We start from the raw sequence: 22447 nt of genomic DNA on the forward strand, positions 1-22447 counted from the left end.
TGTATAAGTTCTTTTAATACGTCCATGCCCCACAGAGACAGAGCTGCCCAGCTCTGCTTCTGCAATAGCACCATCTACTGACATATATGTATATTGCTTCAATACAAAACTATGTGTAGTGTTGTGTGTCTGTGTACTATGTTAGAATGGTTCAAGTACTTCAGGGGGGCTGTTTACATTAAGAAACCATACGTAGCATTTTCCAACTCACTACAGTATCATCGTTTTCTGCTGGTTTAAGGCGATGCCTGTGTGTTTGCTGTTTAGACCCAGGTTGTATTTCTCTCATTTCATTATCTTGGTCATCAGCTCACCTGCATCAGTCTTGGTGGGAACTTAGCCTCCATCCACAGCGCTGAGGAACAGAAGTTTGTCAGGGACCTGATTCAGGAAATGGGTGGCTCTGATAGATTTACCTGGATTGGAGCCCATGACGGTGTAAAGGTGAGACATTTTAGTATATTTCTTGGGGGGCTTTTTCGCCTTTTATTGGATAGTGCAGTCAAGAGAGAGACAGGAAATGGGGAGGCAGAGAGGGGGGGAATGACATGCAGGAAAGGGCCACTCAGTGTGGGATTCGAACTGGGGCCGTGGGGACTGTAGCCTCAACACGCGGGGCGGCTGCTCTACCAACAGAGCGAAACACCGCTCCAAGGTGAGACATTTAAACACAAAGGATCTGATGTGCCCTGTGATGAAAGAGGTAACCTGTGCTTTCTCTTCCAGGAGTCAACATGGATGTGGACTGATGGCTCAGAGTTTGACTACAAAGCCTGGGGTCCTGCGGAACCCAACAATCTAGGGAAGGAAAACTGTGTAGAGACCATCGGTGGGTAGTAACACGCAACATTTACTTGAGTAACGTTTTGGATAAACTTTACTTTGAAACTTTGAAAATTTCTACCAAACCAATAGTGCATGCTACAGTTTTGTAACTTTCACCAAAATGTAGCCCCATACTGCTAAAACTTTTGTACACTTAAACTCATTACAAATTATTTAGTCCATCACTCTGTTTTTTTCAAAAACTGTAAAACTTATAAAACCTTTCTTGTTCTACAATTTTTTGCTCAATTGACACCAGATTTGCTGCACTGAATCCTCAGACTGTCCTATACAAAATTACCCACCCAGCTTTTTGATATTTGAAAAAAAGACAATATTTTGGAGTTATGGTTGATGATGTTTGGCAAATATCAGACTTTTATCTCTAAACTGAATTTTCTAGAACATTTTGAACTCTGCTCTCATGGGAACAACTGCAGTCAATGTAAGAGTGGCATTTTTAAACATCAGATTTTCTCTTATTAAAGCTATAGTGCGTAACTTCTACGTGTCTGTAAATATTAATTTACCCAAGCCACTACAAGAGGAGATGATACCGAGCCATTCGGCTCCTCTAACACTTGCCAGTATTTTTCAGTATTGTTCGTTTTGTATTTGGTGTCTTTGGCGACATTCCCGCGCTGGCGGACAGGAAACGCGTTCTACTCGGTTTTACCTGACAACGAGAAGGGAGGGGAGAGGAGAGTGCTGCTAGAAGCAGCATGGTGGAGAACCCAAAGAAGCGACCAAGAGGTTCAGAGGTGGATCCTACTAAAAAGAAAAAGCCTTCTAGTTCGGCAAAAGGTCTGTTGGCGAAGAAAGAGACAAACGGTATAGTGGTGGGGAAGGGAGTGGCAGGTTACACCAGGCCATACGCCATATTGAGGTACCGGCTGTATCGTTGTAATAACGCAGAAATCCTCTAGGGGGCGATAGAAGTTACGCACTATAGCTTTAAAGGTATAATATGTAGCTATAATGGAGCAGATAACAGAAAAATCATGCAAATTGTGATACAAGCATGAAATTTGGTTTTGGTTGTTCTCTAGGGCCTATTGATGAAATCTGTCTCATTGGTTGGTTTGATTATTATTATTATTATTATTATAATTGGATTGATTGATGTGAAAATCCAAGATGGCGGCCATTTTTCAAGATGGCTGCCAAATTAGCCTTCCGGAGTTCCTTTTTTTCATAGAAATGTGAGTAATTTGAATGACATTAGTGTACATTTTTCTTTAAGATATTGTATTGTATTTGTATATAGACACATAGATGGCATTATTAATGGAAAAGGAGAAAAAAATATGAATATATAACTATGTTGGAAAAGTAACGAAAAAGGACACCAATAACTGAGTAACTTCACACAAGGATTTAATCCCGGGACCCGGGATTCCCAGGAAATCTGATCAAAACGATTTCTCGATTCCCGGGAAAGGTTATGACGGGAAACCGGGAAAATAGCCTAATAAAAAAAAATCAATGGTGCGCGTCTAATGCAGTAACGTTGAGGCGATGGTGCCACCGTAACTACGGTAATACAGGCTCACTATTCAGCAGCAGGCTGCCTCCGCTAATGATGTCTGGGTCTGTGATCAGTTTTGTGTGGGGGCATTTTCAAAAACTGGAGAATGACAACGCAAAGTGTAAGTTGTGTGACCGGGTAATCAAGTGTTCCGGGGGATCAACAAGTGGATTGCGCAAACATTTAGAATCTCAGTATGCGGCTATTTGTTGGTGTAAACAATTGCTATTATAAAATAACTTAAAATCAAATCTTTGCTTCTCTCCCCCGACTCTCCGAACAAAAATCCAACCCCCTCTCAGAAAATAGTTCCGACGTCCATGGGCATAGCGCTGCTGCAGATGTTGAGCATGACGCGCAGTAGCTTTATTATTGCTGTTGATAGCGTAAACTGTATTCTTTTGCCCTAATAATGATACAAAACTGTGTGATAATTTGATACAAAATGTCAGTTTGGGATTTAGGAACGCATATTTACACATAATGCCTATGGGCTAAACAAAAAAAATGAACAAAAAAAACGCAGCTATTTCCCGGGATTCCCGGGAAATGGGTCGTCTTATCCCAGGATTTGATTCATGTTATTTTCGGGAAAAATATTAAACCCTACTTCACACTAAACACAAAAGTTCCTCTAGCTGCTACTGGTCACATGCAGCTGCAGAGTGCAGTGCGAGGAAGCCCTGATTTGAAGCACTTGCATCTCCGGTTGCAATCTTTTTGTAAGTTGCTGACAATGGTGGGTAATGTTGACCAACATACAGTGCTGTGAAAAAGTAGACATGTACAGTATCAGTCTGGAAAGTGTTACAAAGCCATTTCTAAATCTTTGGGACTCCAGTGAACCACAGTGAAAACCTTTATTCAATGAGGTCAAGCGCGTTTGACCTTGAGGTCATGAACTAACGGCTGGACGTTCTCCTTTAGGATTTTCTGGTAGAAACCAGAATTCGTGATTCAATCAATTTACACAAGTCGTCCAGGTCCTGAAGCAGCAGAGCAGCCCCAGACCATCACACTACCACTACCATGTTTAACTGTTGGTATGATGGTCTTTTTATGAAATGCTGTATTAGTTTTACACCAGATGTAATGGGACGTACACCTTCCAAAAAAGTTCAACTTTTTTCTTATCAGTCCACAGAATATTTTCCCAAAAAGTCTTGAGGATTATCTAGATGTTTTTTGGCTTTTGTGATCTTTTTGGTCAGTAGTGGTTTTCACCTAGGAACTCTCCCATGGTTGCAGTTTTTGCCCAGTGTCTTTCTTGTTGAGTCATTAACACTGACCTTTGCTGAGCCAAGTGAGGCCTGCAATTCTTTAGAAGTTGTTTTGGGTTCTTCTGTGACCTCCTGGATGAAGTGTTGCTGTGCTCTTGGAGTATTTTGGTAGGGTGGCCATCTTGGGAAGGTTTTCACCACTGTTGAAAGCTTTCGTGGCTTTGTAACACTTTCCAGACTGATTGATGTCAATGATTTTGTTTTTTTATGCCTTTTTTCTTTCTTTTTTAAAAGTTTGTTTAGATTGTGTCATGATGCTTTTTGATAACTTTCAGCCTATTTCACTTCACTCAAACAGGTTCTATTGAAGTGTTTCTTGGTTCAACGCGCCTGGCAGTGATCAGGCCTGGGTGTGGATTGTGAATTTGTGAAATTAAATTCTACTTTCAAAACAATTTGTGGGCGGCGTGGCGTGGGAGTGTTTTTTCCCCCTGGCCCATCCTTGGCTTCTTACTGACGTCAATGAGAAGCAATATCCTGAAAAAAAGGGTTTTCAGGTGATGGATCCTTTAAAAATAAAATAATTTATTTAAACTTAGGTGTCCTAATGTATGAGTGCATGTTTTGGAACATGTGTGTAGGAACTGTGCATGTCTCTTACATATTAGAAATATTTACTGTAAAAAAAAACAAAAAAAAACCTCTCTTCTTCTTACAGGTCAGCGCTGGAACGATCAGCAATGCTCCGATAGAAGCCCTTTCGTCTGTGCCAAACCTTTGGGACTGACAGTGTACCTCGCTGACTGATCGTCACATCAGACTTCAGTTACAGCAGTGTGAACTCACTCACACACACAATGTCTTCTCCTGAATTTATGATCAAATTTGTTTGGTTCACAACTAATCACAGCACAGTCTTGCTTGTGTTCAGTAATTGTGTCAGGGGACATCAGGGATATAAAATCAATCTATAACTACAGGCAGGTCAGAGATTTGACCTGGTCTTGTCCTCTTTCTCTTTTTTCTCTTCATTTCATTGGTTCTTGTTCTTTGTTCCTCAGTGGTGGTGGAGTGTTGGATTTTGATCCTTCAGTATGAACTGTATTTCTGCTGAATCCAACAACGTTTGAAATAAACAGAGCATGAGGCAGTAGTCATGTCCAATTACTGTCATTGCATACACTTTGATACAAACAGGGAAATGAAAACCAGAAACGGCAATTTAAATTTTCACTAAAATCAAGCGGGTCCTATGTTCCCTGGTCCCATACAAAGTGGGGAACATATAGGACCCGCTTGATTTTTGTGAAAATTTAAATTTTGTTCCTGTGTTTGTTTTCTGAAAAAGGATCGTTCCCCGTGTGGCGAGGTGAATGTGTGGCTGGAGGCCACCAGAACCTGACCCAAACAACGCCACCTGGGGAGTTTCACCCCAGGAAATATCTTATGAAATTCTGAATAAGATCTCAATACTGTCACAGACAACACAAGTTCGTATACTAAGACAAGACAGAGACGTGGTTTCCCAATAAAGCCAAATTTATTTATTTCAATTGAATTAATTAATAACTGGAGATATCTGTAAAGAAGGGGATTAGTGGCACAAAAAAGATGAATCAAATTAAGAAAGTATAACAAATTTTATTAACAGGGGATTCTTTTATAAAAACACTAAAATTACTATTTTGGTGACACTTATTCTGAAATTAACAAAAAGGAGTGGACAGAAGCCATCTACAGGGAGGCAGCCTACCTAAGGATGTGTTCCAGAGGTGCAACAACTTACCCACCACGCGTGCTCACGGCAAATCACTGCAAATGGTGCACACTGCAACTGTGTCCCGGTGCGCTTTAACACTACAAACGGTGAAGGGGACCACTCTATTGTGACTAGCCTCCGCTATAAGCCGACTAATGCCACTAAAAGAAATAAAGCAAAACAAACATTAACACAAGCAACAAAAACACCAGTTGGTCCAGACTAACAATCAACAATGAAGGCAACACTAAAAGCAAGGCAAAACAGCAGCTGACAATGACCTATAAATTCAAGAAAGGTCAGTTAATTATAATGAAACCAAACATGCATTTCAATTCAATTTGTCTACTTACAGGTCAAAATCACAAAGCCTACCTTAATAAAAAGGTGCACCGGCTAACCCAGGTACCAGCTAATGAGTACCCACATTGGAGAACTATAGAAAGGACAGAATTTCATTTGTTAGTACCACTCCACATCAGATCAAGCATCAACAGTTCACAACATACCTCCATTCATTCATTAGTAGATGCAGACACCAGTAAGACCAGGGGAGAGAGGGAGAGGAGAGCTGTGGCAAACAATTGCAACCTGGTCACTACATATAATTGATTTAAAATAACATTTAAACTAGTGGCTCTATTTCCTACCTCAGAGTCAGAGGAAGCCCACACAGCAGCCAGAGAGAGAGACAAAGAGACAGCCAAGAGGTCACAGGTGACTTAAATGCCCTCAGTCTAATCAGGAGGCAGTAGAAAGGGGTTGGCCTGAACACAAGGGTGTGTTCAAGAACCAACTGCAACTCTGGTTTCCCCATCACACATGCAACAAAGCAGAGCTGGAGACCATATTGGGCATGGTCATTTACCTCTCCAGGTTCGCCCCCAGACTTTCAGAGGCAACAGCTCCCCTCAGACAGCTGTTAAAGAAGAACAATGAGTTTGTGTGGGACTCAAATCACGACACAGCTTTTCAACAGGTGAAAGACCTTCTGACACAGGAACCTGGCCCAGTACTCACATACTTTGACCACACCAAAGATGTAAAGCTGCAATTCGACGCATCCAAATGCGACTTGGGAGCCGCATTGCTCCAGGAAGAGAAACCAGTCGCATATGCATCCAGAGCACTGAATGAGACTGATGAAAACTATGCTCAGATAGAAAAATAGCTTTATGCAGTTCTTTTTGGATGCAAACGGTTTCGTCAAGTGGTTGTTGAATCGGACCACAAACTGCTGGAATTAAAAATGCGGAAGCCTCTGTGAAAAACACCAGGAGCAGAACAGCAGACAAAAGACTCACCTGTGCCATCCCATACTCACCTCTTTCTCATGACATCCCTCCCTAAAAATACAGCTGGGCGAGCCACCTACTGTAGTGTTGTGTTCAAACGACCCCCTAACCTCAGGAACATGCTTGTAAGGGCACTTCTCCCACTCCATCCACCTCTGTCCTGAGTCCAGTTGAACCTGGTAACTACAAATGTGGCAACTGCTAGCCGTGCAACTTCACTCGTCAAACTAAGACTTTTTACCACCCATACACTGGCAAGGTTTTCAAAGTTAAAGGTGTCATCTCCTGTAAGACCAGTAATGTCTGGCCTTGCTTACATTGGCAAGACCTCAAGACCTCTGAAGAATAGACTTTCAGAACACAGAAGCACCATTAGAAATCATCATATTAGAAACGTCCAGTTGCCTGCCACTTTAATTTAACGAACCATCCTGTTGCTTCTCTTACTTACTGTACTGTACATGGGCATTGAGCATGTACGGTGGGGTGGGGGGGCACCACCAATAATCTGCTTCTGAAACGCAAACAGTATTGATATACACTCTCAACACTATGGCACCCAGAGGCCTCAATGAAGAGTGTGGCATTAGACCCGTTCTCTGAACTGGTCCTTCTCTGCCTGTCTGTGTATTTTTGTATGTGCTGTGTGTTCATGTTGATACTTCTGTGCTCTGACTGCTCATCTATGTGCATTTTTCCCCAGTTATTGTAAGAGGTGCCTCTTTTAGCATGTTTAATATGGTTTGATGAGTTTTCTTTATGTTTTTGTATTCAGACTGCTTTAAGTGTGTTTAACATATTTTTACAATTGAGTTTTAATGTGGAATTTACATGGTATTTATGTCTTACACTCACCAGGTGTATGTTTTTCTATACTTTATTATCAATGTGGAAGTGGCATCAGCTGTTGAAGAGCGGTGGCTTGAAATTGCACTGAATTGGAGCCCTTGCAGGGTGCGAGCGTTTCTTGACTTTTTCAGAACCCCAGTGTAACTCCAGTGTACTTCTACACTTTATATTATTTATGATTTATTTCTTTTATGATTCAAGTTATGTTTATTGTTTGATTTTGCCACTCAGTCAGTCAAAGTTTCCAAGTAAATTATGTGAAAATATAGTGTCATACAGCCTGTTGGCTCATAGTGTCATCATATCATGTCAAAAATAACATACAATATAAATAAATAAATAATTGTTTTAGCTTAATCTATTGTTTGTGTCCTTCTCTTCACACATTTACACAAATCGGGCCCCATTATAGCCTATTTGTCTGTTTGAAGCTGGCTGCACTAGTTACCTGCTAGGGGCTGGTGACAACATTGGGTGAAGTTTATAGTCAAATAACCTATTTTTATGATAAGATAACAGTCTTTGGTACATATAAATTAAATTTTTTGATGATTGGTATTCTGACTTTAATAATGACAGACAAATATATACATACCTTCTGGATTTTTAATTTCCGATTACATTTTCGCCTATAATTCATGTGTGTTTAAGTGTATAAATCTCAAAGATGGGCAAAGGTACTGATCAAATATTTGCTTTACTGCATTCAACAACTATCTGTGAACATCCATTCCAAATTTGGTGACATTCTGATCATTATTTCCAGAGATACATGTGATAAGGCAAACACTGCCCCTTTTCGAGGAGCCTAAATTTTCACTATTTTCGGTTTTGGCAAGCAAGGCAAGGCAAGGCAAGGCATCTTTATTTATATAGCGCATTTCATACCAAGGCAACTCAATGTGCTTTACATAAAGACAAAACATTAAAAAAGAAGAAGCATAAGACAGAATAAAAACAAACAAAACACTAAAAACAGAGTTAAAAGCAAGAGCAAATAAAAGTAAAATAAAAGAAACATTTAAAAAAAAAAAAAAAAAAAAAAAAAAAAGCATAAGACAGAATAAAAACAAACACTAAAAACAGGGTTAAAAGCAAGAGCAAATACAAGTAATAGAAAAGAAAATAGATAAAGTTTTAAGTTCTCAGCTATAAGCACGTGAAAAGAGAAATGTTTTTAACCTGGATTTAAAAGTGCTTACAGTTGGGGCTGATTTCAGTTCTGCTGGTAGTTTGTTCCACTTGTGTGCAGCATAACAGCTAAATGCTGCTTCACCATGTCTGGTCTGAACTCTGAGCTCCACTATCTGACCTGAGTCAGTAGATCTCAGAGCTCTACTGGGTTTATATCCTACTAACATGTCATTCATGTATTCTGGACCTAAACCATTCAGTGATTTGTAAACCAGGAGCAGAACTTTAAAATCTATTCTGTAGCTGACTGGGAGCCAATGTAAGGTCTTAAGAACCGGGGTGATGTGATCTGATCTCTTTGTTCTGGTTAAAACTCGAGCTGCAGCGTTCTGAATGAGCTGCAGCTGTTTGATACTTTTTTGGGGGAGACCAGTCAGAAGGCCGTTACAGTAGTCTAGTCTACTGGAGATAAAAACATGAATCAGCTTCTCCTGATCAGTTTGGGACATAAAACCCTTAATTCTGGATATGTTCTTCAGTTGATAAAAGGCTGATTTGGTGACTGATTTGATATGGCTGTTGAAGGTCAGATCTGAGTCTATCAGCACGCCAAGGTTTCGGACTTGGTCTTTAGTTTCTAAAGACAGTGACTCAAGGTGTTTACTGACAGCAACCCTCTTCTCTTTATTTCCAAAAACAATGACCTCAGTTTTTTCTTGATTTAACTGAAGGAAATTTTGGCTCATCCAATTTTTGACTTGCTCTAAACAGTGACATAATGACTCTATTGGACTGCAGTCATCTGGAGACAGTGCAAGATATATCTGTGTGTCATCTGCATAACTATGATAGTTGACATTAGAGTTCTGTAGAATTTGACCCAAAGGCAGCATATACAGGTTAAACAGAAGGGGTCCAAGGACTGACCCCTGAGGAACTCCACATGTCATAGCCACTCGATCGGATTGATAACTACCAATGGTCACAAAATAACTCCGTTCCTCTAAGTAGGACCTGAACCATTTTAGGACTGTCCCGCTGAGTCCTGCCCAGGTTTCCAACCTGTCCAGCAGTATACTGTGATCCACAGTGTCAAACGCAGCACTGAGATCCAACATGACCAGAACTGACACCTTGCCTGAGTCAGTGTTCAGCCTTATGTCATTTAACACTCTAATCAGAGCTGTTTCTGTACTGTGGTGAGGTCGGAAGCCTGATTGAAATTTGTCAAAGAGTCCACTGGAGTTCAAGAAGTTGCTGAGTTGATTAAAAACCACTTTCTCAACGATCTTGGCTATAAAGGGAAGATTTGAGATGGGTCTGTAATTGGTTAAAATGGTAGTATCCAATGTTCTCTTTTTTAAGAGTGGCTTGATGGCAGCTACTTTCAGGGGTTTAGGAAACGTGCCTGATTGAAGTGAGCAATTTATTATTTGCTGCAGATCTGTTTGGACAGAGCTTATAATAGTTTTAAAAAAGTCCGATGGTATTGTGTCAAGACAACATGTCGATGTTTTAAGATGCTGAACTGTTTCTTCTAAGGTTTTTTGGTCAACTGTATTAAACTCTGACATTACAGTTGATTTATTCCTAGGTGATTTTAGGGATTGCATCATTGTATTATTTTGCTGATTTGTGTTGATATTTAGCCTTATGGATTTGATTTTTTCATTGAAGAAGTAAGCAAATTCATTGCATTTTTCTGTGGAAAAGAGTTCTGAAGCTATCTCTTTTGGGGGGGTTGTAAGCTTATCAACCATAGCAAACAGAGCACGAGTGTTGTTGATATTCGTATTAATCATTTCAGTAAAGTGTTGCTGTCTAGCCTTGAATAGCCCATGGTTAAAATTACAAAGACTTTGTTTGTAGAGGTCATGGTGGATTTGAAGTTTAGTTTTTCTCCATTTACGCTCAGCTTTCCTGCATTCTGTTTTCAGAGCCTTTACCATCAAAGTGTTTCTCCATGGTGTTCTCTGTCTGGCCAAGGTCATCTTAGTTTTAAAAGGTGCAATGGTATCAATGACATTTGAGATTTTGCAGTTGAAATTATCCAGGAGTTCATCAACTGTCTCTGCACTCACAGTTGGTGACATGACTATAGCCTCCATAAACTTAACACTGGTATTCTCATTTATGAACCTTTTCCTAACAGATACAGAGGGTAACTGCATGTCCGGAGTTATCTGTAAGTCAAAGAACACACAGAAATGATCAGAAAGAGCCAAGTCCTTGATATCAACAGATGTAATGTCAACACCTCTAGAGATAACCAGATCCAGAGTGTGGCCTCGGGTGTGTGTTGGCCCTTTCACATGTTGGGAGAGGCCAAAAGTGTCAAGAAGAGAGCAAAGTTCTTTGGCATTTGTGTCCATGTTATTGTCTATGTGAATGTTAAAATCCCCTGTTATGATAAAAAAGTTGTAGTCAGTGCAGATAACTGACAGCAGTTCGGCAAACTCATCAAAGAATTTTCCTGGGTATCTTGGTGGTCTGTAAATAATTAGGAAGAGAACTTTTGGATCACCCTTTACTAAAAAACAGAGATATTCAAAAGAGCTAAAATCACCAAATATAGTTTCCTTGCACTGAAATACAGATTTAAAAATGGCAGCAACTCCCCCGCCTTTCTTACCACTTCGACACTTATTCATAAAACTGAAATTTGTTGGTGCAGCCTCATTGAGAATGGTAGCACAGCTACATTCAGTCAGCCATGTTTCACTAAGAAGTAAGAAGTCTAGATTATAGGTCATAATGATGTCATTTACTAACAAGGATTTGTTGGCTAGTGATCTTATATTAAGTAGAGCTAACCTTGTGGAGATAACAGGAGACACTGGTGAGTTTCGAGGTTGACAAGCTATACTCACTAGATTGGTAGATTTAATTGAACCCTTTTTATTTCTCACCAGTTTGATCACTTTTCTGTTACCCGTCACCACAGGGATTGAGAAAGCTGCCTGAACTCCATAGGGCCCTGACTTTTCCTGGGAAAGAACATTCTTGATATCATTATTGCAGCCTGGACCCGGCACATATCATTCAGACTCAATGATATGATGATTCAGAGGAAGTGGGGGGGCTCGGTGACTTTTGGTCGAGGGTTGTTTCTGACGCGGTGGAATGCGAGGGGGTGGACGATGTGGGGGGTTAATTGGGGAAAATACGAGACCCTGGCGTGGTGTTAGTTGGATTCCACTAGTGAGAAAGCTCTTCATCCTGTCAGGGAAATCCAGAAATGGGGAGTCAGGACTAGATGAAGAGAGTTGGGGGCTGGATGGGGTTCGGGGGGTTGAATGTTGGGAGTCTCCTGTTGGGGCCGGGGGAGACTCCCCCTTTGGGGCTTTTGGGGCTAAGGGCGACTCCTCGTGTTGAGCTGATGGGGCTGGTGGATAATCCACTTGTTGGGGTGCAGATGATGACGTTGGGGCTGGTGGATAATCCAGTTGCTGGGGTGCAGATGATGACGCTGTTGGGGCTGGTGGATGATCCACTTGTTGGGGTGCAGATGATGCCGTTGTTGGGGCTGGTGTATAATCCACTTGTTGGGGTGCAGGTGATGCCGTTGTTGGGGCTGGTGGATGATCCACTTGTTGGGGTGCAGGTGATGACGTTGTTGGGGCTGGTGGATGATCCACTTGTTGGGGTGCAGGTGATGACGTTGTTGGGGCTGGTGGATAATCCAGTTGCTGGGGTGCAGATGGTGACGTTGCAGGTTCTTTCTGAGTCCGCTGTCCTCCGTTGTCAATCCTTATCTCAGCGCCCTCACCAGAGTGCCGTCTTATCTGCTGTTTTGGATTGTTTTGTCTCTTGTCCTTGACAGGGACTGCTGGTGCCTGACGCAAAAAGTAAAAGATGTTGGCACTTAGCAGCTGTACTCCTGACTTGTTAAGGCTAAATCCATCTGCCTTAAAGAGGTGCCTGCGTTCCCAAAAGATGTTGAAGTTGTCAATAAAGCATCTAAATATTAACCAAAAAAAATAATTTTGCAGTAAAATATTTTTATACAACCATCCATTTCATAAACTAGACATATTAAAGATATGAAAAAACATGGTTGTGTTTTGTTCTACCTCGGGTAGGGGTATGTCAAAAACTAAAGGCTTTTTTGGGGGTTTGTTCCTCTACTAATAGGACCCCGGGAACATAGGTACTCCCTCCTGTTACTGCTGTGATTCACTACATTCAGGTAGCCTAATGTTAGACATGGGCTGAAGGCTTGTGATTTATCATTCATTTAGCTTCTTAACAAGCTGAGTGCAACAGATTCACAACGTTTATCAATAAGAGCTTCCATTTTATTCTGTGTTCTGTTTTACAAGTGGCTACTTGTTAGTAGGCTACCACTGGGAAGTCATGTTAATGGCTTTATAACTCACAACGGTTTTAGTTACTCCACATTCACGTCTCATCATATCTGCAGCATATGGACTTATACATCTATGACGAGGCAGCGGTGTGCACATACGTGCATGTGGGAGAGCTATGGATGTATGGAGAGCAGCAGGGACATCCACAGTGCCTTCCTGAGTGCAGTTATTGGCCATTGTGTTCCCTCTGTTATTGTGAAACCTTTACAGGTCATCCACTGGGACAATCATCAAATATCAGATTCACTTTTATTACAGTTTGATCAGATTGAGAATAAAGCACAGTGTCAGACAAACATCCAGCTCAGTAATAGTAGACATGGCAGGTTGAAAGGCCTTTTCCTTTTGTTTTCCATCACTTTCTTTTCACTTGCACCATCCCTTGGGAGAGTGATACAGTGTCAACTATAGAACTGGTGCTATCAGAAAACCATGATCTGATCCGTTTTTCCTGGTCTTTATTGAGTAGTTAATGGATATTTCAGTCTTCAAAGTGGCAGACCAAACTTGCCGTGCTGCTTTTGGTTGACTGGAGTCTGGGCACAGGAGCAGGTGTTATGTGTTGGTTTTCACTCACCCAGCTGAACTTGGTGATATGCCTGAAATGAGGAAGGTATCATAAGCAATGACTGAAAGAACAAACATTTTATGCAAACGTAACTTGAACTCTAAAGGCTTCCTTGTTCCTCTTTGCACTCGCAGGCCTTTTTTTCTGCAGAATAATATGAATAGAGTACTGTAATGTGATAATGTGATGTTTTACCAACCGCAACTTAAAACTAAAGATTAAGTTACGGTGAGGGTGTGTGTTTTTTTTTTTTATCTTTGCAGAGTTGGCTGTTGCTTACTCTGCTTCGTAGTTCTGTTGCTAGCAGACCTTGAGTGGTGCCGGTTGGCGCTCATTAAAGGTCAATTTCAGGCAAATTCAACCTGGGGCTATAGTTACTGATAGCAGTACGTCGTCTAGATTCTGAAAATGTGAACCCTCATCTGTTTAAAATAGCAAAATTATTTTTATGCACGCCAGCATAACCTGTTCTGTGAGAAAGTCTTTTCCAAGTTGTGAGCAAAAAAGGAAACAGGCTCAATCCAAAGAAATAATGAACCTCAATAAAAATCTTTGAGTGTTCCCCATCCCACATATTCACCCCCTGCAGGGTATAGCCTACTTGTTCTTAACAAGCGTTAAGAGCTTCCATTTTATTCTGCTTTGATTAACAAGTAGTGTTAGTTAAACAAGCACACATGGGTGCTTTTCTGAAATCATATTTAAGTATTTTGAATAAGTGGTTGTCATGTTAATGGCTTTATAACTCAACAACGGTTTTAGTTACTCCACATTCACGTCTCATCATATCTGCAGCATATGGACTTATACATCTATGACGAGGCAGCGGTGTGCACATATACGTGCATGTGGGAGAGCTATGGATGTATGGAGAGCAGCGTGGGGCAGCCCCGCCCATTAGTGAGAGACAGAGGAGCAGCAGGGAACAGAGCCCCCCTCCCCGGCCGGTGCACTCGAATTTAGATTTTAGAACAAAAATTAATAATAATAATATAGTTCTATACATCTCAATGTGATCAGCATTGATTTTCTGTTTCAATTCTACACTTCTCTAGAAATTCAACTTACTGAGTATGAAAACTATTGAAAATATCACTGATGTCAATATATTGTACAGGATCTGCAAGAAAACAGAGAACAGATTTGTTTTTAGTTTTCATGTTAAGTAAATATTTCTAATAACTTGGTTTTGTTTAATCTGCTTTTGTTTATTGAGCGTGGTGAATGTGCAGATCAAAACGACTGTGTATTTGATGAGTTTGATGACGGAAAGGCAAAAATACAGTTTGGCTCCATTGCGTTAGCTGAACAGCTCACGTCTCTGCCCCGCCAATCTAAAAACAGCTTGCACCAACAATTAAAGGTAACGAACCTACCCCTAATGAATGTAGCTGCTGGACAAGCCTCTATTTATTCTGCTTGACTGAGATTTCTGTGTATCTCGCAGACAGGAAAACAATGACTCAGGTTGTTCCTATCAAGCTCTGAGTGTATCCAGATAATAAATCACTGATTACCCCAATTGTCACCTCATCTGTGTTCCCCTGTTTAGCTCAGTTGTTTCCTGTGTGCTCCCTGCTGTGATTACCTCATGTGTCTTATCTGTGTCTGATTGCACCATCTTGTTTCCTTGTGTACCTAACCTCAGTGTTCTCACTTTGTCTTGGTTGGATCGTCTGTGGTTTTTTCAGGTATCTGTACTTTACTTGAGTATTTATTTTTCTATTGACTTTTGACTTATACTTTTTCCCCACATTTATACACAAAAATATGTACTTTCTACTCCTTACATTGTAAAAACAGGCTCGTTACTTTGTGTGTTACTCTCCAACCTCTTTCCTTCACCTATAGTATATGGGCAACAGTTCTCAACTGAGTGAGAGAGGAAGACCAATTGATGACATGGAGACATGAGGACATCCACAGTGCCTTCCTGAGTACAGTTATTGGCCATTGTGTTCCCTCTGTTATTGTGAAACCTTTACAGGTCATCCACTGGGACAATCATCAAATATCAGATTCACTTTTATTACAGTTTGATCAGATTGAGAATAAAGCACAGTGTCAGACAAACATCCAGCTCAGTAATAGTAGACAGGGCAGGTTGAAAGGCCTTTTCCTTTTGTTTTCCATCACTTTCTTTTCACTTGCACCATCCCTTGGGAGAGTGATACAGTGTCAACTATAGAACCATGATCTGATCTGTTTTTCCTGGTCTTTATTGAGTAGTTAATGGATATTTCAGTCTTCAAAGTGGCAGACCAAACTTGCCGTACTGCTTTTGGTTGACTGGAGTCTGGGCACAGGAGCAGGTTGGTGTTGGTTTTCACTCACCCAGCTGAACTTGGTGATATGTCTGAAATGAGGAAGGTATCATAAGCAATGACTGAAAGAACAAACATTTTATGCAAACGTAACTTTAACTCTAAAGGCTTCCTTGTTCCTCTTTGCACTCGCAGGCCTTTTTTTCTGCAGAATAATATGAATAGAGTAATGTGATAATGTGATGTTTTACCAACCGCAACTTAAAACTAAAGATTAAGTTACGGTGAGGGTGTGAGGGTCTAAAGACAGAGGATTAAAATTATTATTATTGCCACAGTTACACAAGCACACCCAACCTATGCCAGATTTCCCCAGCACTCTCCTCAGTAACACAAAACACACACCCATCAATCTTTATTTAAATAGCAAGGGAAGGCAATTTGATCTGTATAGCCTGTTTTTACAGTTTGTCTCAAAGGGCTTTACATGGCATCATAATATCCTCTGCCCTTAGACCCTCACATCGACAGAGGAAAAACTTGATAGAAAACCCTTTAACAACATGATATCCAGTCTTAGTGTGTGTGTGCATCAAAACATTTTTAAAGCAAAGATACTTTGAGACAAACTGTTTGTAAAAGTGGTCTATAGCCAAATAAACTTGTGTTGACTGTGACCAAGATGGCTGCGGTTGTCCTGGCTGTGTTTCAGCAGAGTTTTTTTTTTTTTCATCTTTGCAGAGTTTGCTGGTTGTTGCTTACTCTGCTTCGTAGTTCTGTTGTTAGCAGACCTTGAGTGGTGCTGGTTGGCGCTCATTCTTAAAGGCCAATTTCAGGAAAATTCAGTCTGGGGCTATAGTTACTGATGGCCGTACGTTGTCTCCATTCTGAAAATGTGAACCCTCATCTGTTTCAAATAGCAAAACGATTTTTATGCACGCCAGCATAACCTGTTCTGTGAGAAAGTATTTTCCAAGTTGTGAGCAAAAAAGGAAACCTGCTCAATCCAAAGAAATAATGAACCTCAATAAAAATCTTTTTATTGTGTTCCCCATCCCACATGTTCACCCCCTGCCACAGTTACACAAGCACAGTTACACAAGCACACCCAACCTATATGCCAGATTTCCCCAGCACTCTCCTCAGTAACACAAAACACACATCCATCAATTTTTATTTATTTAAATAGCAAGGCAAGGCTATTTTATTTGTATGCTGTTTTTACAAACAGTTTGTCTCAAAGGGCTTTACATGGCATCATAACATCCTCTGCCCTTAGACCCTCACATCGACAGAGGAAAAACTTGATAGAAAACCCTTTTACAACATGATATTCAGTCTTAGTGTGTGTGTGCATCAAAACATTTTTAGAGCAAAGATACTTTAGTTCCAGGGATGATCAAAGCAAAGATGCTTCAGAACAAAAGATGTTTTCTACAGAAGTAGTTTCTCCAACACTGCTCATTGAGTTGTGTGCACATGTGTGCGTGTGTGAGTGCATGTCCAATTAAAACCCTCCTGTCCACCCACTAGCCTGCCTGATGTTGACTGCAGCCTCGCATTTCGCCAGGACTACAGTAAATGAAGCTTCAAAGTAATTAACCCATTTTCTAAACATTTGGCTGAAATGGTTCAATGCTTCACAGAAGCTTCATTTGCCCATCACTACCTAGTTTCCTAATATTTTAGGTCTAAATAATGAATCGGAAGATTTTCTTTTTAATTGCATAATAGTATCTATAATAATATATGTATGTGTGTATATAGTATATATATATAATAATTTTAATAGCCTAAGATCCATCTGCTCCCATTATATGCTGCTGTGGCAATGTAGGGACAGACAGAACTACTGCAGAACAGGAGACATTAAAAAGAAAATCTTCAGATTAAATCTTAAGGTTGAAATTTCCTGGCACTGACCTTTGACTTCCAAACACTGATCAGTTCATCTTGGTGTACAAATCTGAAGTGATTCCGTTGAGGAATTTCCTAGATATCAGATGAATATGACTTACAGAGACTCATTGTGAGAAAAGGAAGAAAATGGTCTGTTAAAAATATTTTATTTTTATTTTCCTGGTGCAGGATGGAATGCTGTTTGCCTGACCAGGTATAAAAGGAGTAGGGCAGGATGAATATTCACCTCTCAACAACCTGTTTGTTTGTTCCTCCTCCTGTGTCAGATACCACTACAGGTAAGTGAACATTTGGTGGTTTACCACCTATCAACTGAAATTCATACATAATAATAAACAAATTGTTCTCTTAAATCATTCAGACTTACAATCACTGAGGTCACTACACTGCTGCAGAAGACTGCACAGTCAGATTGTTTTGTTTTCTTTCCACAGATGGCGTCACATTTCCAGGTGGTCTTCCTCCTCTGTTTCACTGGTGGACTGTTGTTTGAAGGAGCTGTGAGTAAAACTCTCTGATCCCCAGTTAATGAAAACAAACAATGCTAAAGAATATGATCCTGACTTTACTTCCAGTTGCATGTGTAGTGAACAGTGAGGTGAGAAAACTACTCACAGAATTAAAAATCTTAAGGTTCTGAGTTTGGTGTAACTTTTGAGTTTCTTCTTTTCTAAAGTTGTGTCCATGGACACAATGAAGACAGGATTCTGAGTAGACCATGTCTTCCCTCAAATTAATACATGGATTAGTGATCACACTTTTACTTGAGCTCTAATAACTTTTGCATTGGTTTAATGTAGTTGTGGCAGCAGTGGCGTATCCAGGATATTTTTACTGGGGTGGCCAAGATGGGACACAAAGCTAGTGTGGGGTGGCCATGGCATAACAAAACTATTGTGATATACGCAGCCGACCGCGGTTCAAATCTTGGCTGGAGGTTCTTTACTGCATGTCACATTACCTCTCTCTCGCCCATGATTTCCTGTCTCATAAATGTCAAGAAGAAAGGTTTACTGGTAAAAAAAAAAAAAACCTTTTAAAAAACAGTATTTTTTTCACAGTTCTTGGTACTCTCTGGTTGTTTTAACATGTCGGTTTTTAATCAGTAATTGTTCAGGATAGGGTACGGCTTTTCTAAGAGCCTTGTAGTGGATAAAAGTCCTCACCTCTTCACAATTTGTATCAGGGTAGCAAAATTCACCTGCTCTTAACTCATCCTATAGAATAACATTCATCAGTCATTAGCTCATTATCTGTATTACCTGTATTGTTACCTGTGTGTTCTTTACTAATTGAAGCCCTATCTAGTGATTAAATAAACACAGCAATCTAGGCAACAGAAGAAACCCAAAAACTTAAATTAAAGCTTAATATTTAAAGATAGGCCTCATTAAAAAGTGTAGGCCTATCTGTAAGCAAAAGATAAACTATGCTTGTAAGAAAAAACTGAAATTGCTCTTAACATGCTTGGTTTATGTTATTATTTATCTTACATCTAAATTTGTTGGAGATACTGGAATTTGATTTTTTGGTTTGTTTTTTGCCAGCACACGTGTGTTTTTGTTTAATCACAAGATGCTGCCTAAATTAGTAAAGCAAACGTAGGTAACAATACAGGTGACACAGATGGTGGCCAGATGGCTAGGGATGAGCAAGTAGCTACACCATTGTCTCTTCAACCATATAAAAATTATCTGTATGCAGCCTATGGAGTGGGTGGGACTTTAACCTGTAATTGTAAGCCTAAAACTGGAAGAAGTTGCTATTATTATTATTATTATTATTATTAGAAAACTATAGTATTTACAGAAAAGCATCAGCACTGAGCTTCAGATTTTTGATCACAAGTAAACAATTTACAGAACAAGTAAAATCAAGCTTCAGTGCAATATTATGTATAGCTAGTAAATGTACAAACATGACAGAAAATTACAGCATGACATTAAAACATTAAATGCCATGCTCTAATGCAAGAATGAAAACTAAAGTTAAGTAGCCTAGTGGGGGCCAGAGATGTTCACAAGTCTTTTTTTTTTTTTTTTTACCAAATCCAAGTCAAGTCTCAATTCTCTAAAAAATAAAAATCTCCTGTCTCCTCTGGTTGTAATGACGCTTCTATCATCTGCTGCTTTCCGGTCTACTAAGAATAGGTACTGCACAGCTATATAGTCTAGTCCTATTTCACAGCAAACATATTAACAGGAGGACTTAGCCTAGGCTCAGTGGCGTGCACAGACTTTTTGAAGGGCAGGGGCGAAAAGGAAAAAAAGGGGCACCTAATAGCGCGTCCTCGCCACTGAAGAGGGCACTTTAGCACGCGTTTCGGCTCCTAGATGTGGCTCCTAGAGGGCACTTTCAGGGCTGCCAAGTTTCAGAAAATGACAAGAGTGAGACTGCAGCGACATGGTGCGTTTGGCCGGCGACCAGTGGTCGGCGGCGAAAAAAATTTGGCCTTTTTAAACGTTGATTTGGCCTGTTTTATAATATCGATACCTTAAGACTAAAAAACATCGATGTGGCCTGTTTTAACACGTGTTTTGGCTCCCAAGAGGGCACTTTAGCACACGTTTTGGCTTCCAAGGGCACTTTAACATGTGTTTTGGCTTCCAAGAGGGCACTTTAACATGTGTTTTGGCTCCTAGAGGGCACTTTAGCACACGTTTTGGCTACCATGAGGGCACTTTAGCACACGTTTTGGCTCCTAGAGGGCACTTAAGCACGCGTTTTGGCCCCCAAGAGGGCACTTAAGCACGCGTTTCAGCTCCTAGAGGGCACCTTAGCACGCATTGTGGCTCCTAGAGGGCTCTTTAGCACACGTTTTGGCTCCTAGAGGGCACTTTCGCACACGTTTTGGCTTCCAAGAGGGCACTTTAACGCGCGTTTTGGCTCCCAGGGGGCACTTTAGCACGCGTTTTTCACCAATTGGGCCACGAGGGGGGGCGACCGCCCCCCCTGCGCACGCCACTGCCTAGGCTACAGTAGCCTGATGTGTGTCAGTTATGCAGCAGCTCGTCCCCGACCCCGTGACGGAAGGTCTGACCACAAACGGACGTTAACTTGTGCCTCACTGGTGTCGCTGGTTCACAGTCACCTGTCTGTCACTCACCTGCAGCTGACTGCGCAGTCAGAGGATCTGCTGTTCCTCTCTCTTTAGCCTGGTGTTTGACTGCACTCTGTATAAAGTGTGTTAATTTCAACACTGTACAATTAGCGCGATATAGCGCATTTACCGTTTATTAGCGGTCAAGCGCGACCTATGCGCCCGTATGTGTGTGTGTGTGTGTGTGTGGCAGAGAGAGAGAGAGAGGGAGAGAGAGAGAGAGCGGAGCGAGGCACAGCTACAGTGACTGTGTGTAGAGGAGTGTGTGACAGCGTTCCTCTTGTTTCTTGTGTTGACGAACTTAACCAACAACTACCTATCAAATTTGGGGTGGCCACAGGGGTGGCCAATGAGTTTTCAGGGGTGGCCAGTGCCACCCCAGGCCACCCCCCAGAATCGCCATTGTGTGGCAGAACCAAAGAGGTCATTGGTGCTGACCATTGAATCATCAGCGCGCATGACTCTTACCCGGGAGACCGGGGTTCAAACCCCGGCCGGGCCCTCCTTCATCCTGCCACATTCTGGTGTTGTTAGCAGGATCCATGTAGCACTAGTGGTGGGTCGAATGGAATGAAATCACAATGTGGCAAAGTATAATATCTGAATCAAAGGAGCTGTCGCACCATAGATAGATAGATACTTTATTGTCATTGTCATTTCCACAACTAGGAATTGAAATTTGTCTCCTGCAGTGCAAATTTATATATATATATATAAAACAAACATTAAAACACATAAAACACACACAAAAAGAAACATACAATACTATCCATTACCTATTGCGCCTTCTATTCCCACATTCCCATATAGCACTAAACACCCACAGCCTCACTCAGCATTGAGTGCAATTAGTGCTTTGTGGTAAAAGCTGTTTTGTAATCTGTTTGTTCTCAAAAGACAGTGACCTGGGTGTGTTGTGTTTTTGAGGACTTTGATTTTTTTTTCCTTTTTTTTTTGCTTTTGTGAGACAGTGGGAGCCATAAAGGTCATCCAAAGTGGGGAGAGTGCAGCCGATGATCTTTTGAGCAGTAGTTATGACCCACATCATTGTGTTATACATGTCTGCTACTTCTACAATGGTGCCAGAGACTATGCATGTTTGGTCCAGACTCCAGAAAAAAATTGAAATTATATTTCACTGAAAATGAAATGCAAACATGACCATTGACAAATGATTCATATTTCCATATTCTTTTCCCGTTAGCCCTACATTAATGGTGCCTGAATGCAAAAGTAGCATTGCACAACTGCTCATCTCCATGAACCAGCTCCTAAACCAGATTCATTTACATTAATTACATTGAGAAAAGCACTGAAACTGATCCTGTTGCTTCTCCTGAAGAAATTAGTCACAGCCCTTTACAGAGGAACTGCTGACACTGATATTAACAATCTGCTCTCTATGTTCTCAGACGTCCACCTCCAATCAAGTCAATGTAGGCCTACCAGGTTCGTAGCTGCTGTTTCTACACTGGATGTCTTTGGGTGGATTTACAATATTGCTACATGGCAGAAGTTTTTGTTCATATTATTCATCACTTGTATGTTTACATTGTTTTTGTCATGTGCTCAATGATGTTAACTAATCGGGTTCCCCGAAGAGACACAACAGACA

General features: G+C 40.8%; 1 protein-coding gene across 1 annotated transcript in view; it reads left to right on the plus strand.

The window, feature by feature from the left end:
• Positions 1–17993: 17993 nt before the first annotated feature.
• Positions 17994–22447, plus strand: part of LOC310988906 (galactose-specific lectin nattectin-like) — a gene marked incomplete at its 3' end in the record, with an annotated part of 114190 nt that continues 109736 nt past the window's right edge. Inside the window, exons 1-2 of the mRNA XM_083975710.1 lie at positions 17994–18010; positions 18167–18232. Coding sequence (XP_083831836.1) covers positions 18167–18232 — 66 coding nt within the window. The 5' untranslated portion in view covers positions 17994–18010. The remainder of the gene's footprint in view (positions 18011–18166; positions 18233–22447) is intronic.

Source organism: Trachurus trachurus (genome assembly GCF_905171665.1).
Source record: "Trachurus trachurus genome assembly, chromosome: 7".
NCBI lineage: Eukaryota > Metazoa > Chordata > Actinopteri > Carangiformes > Carangidae > Trachurus > Trachurus trachurus.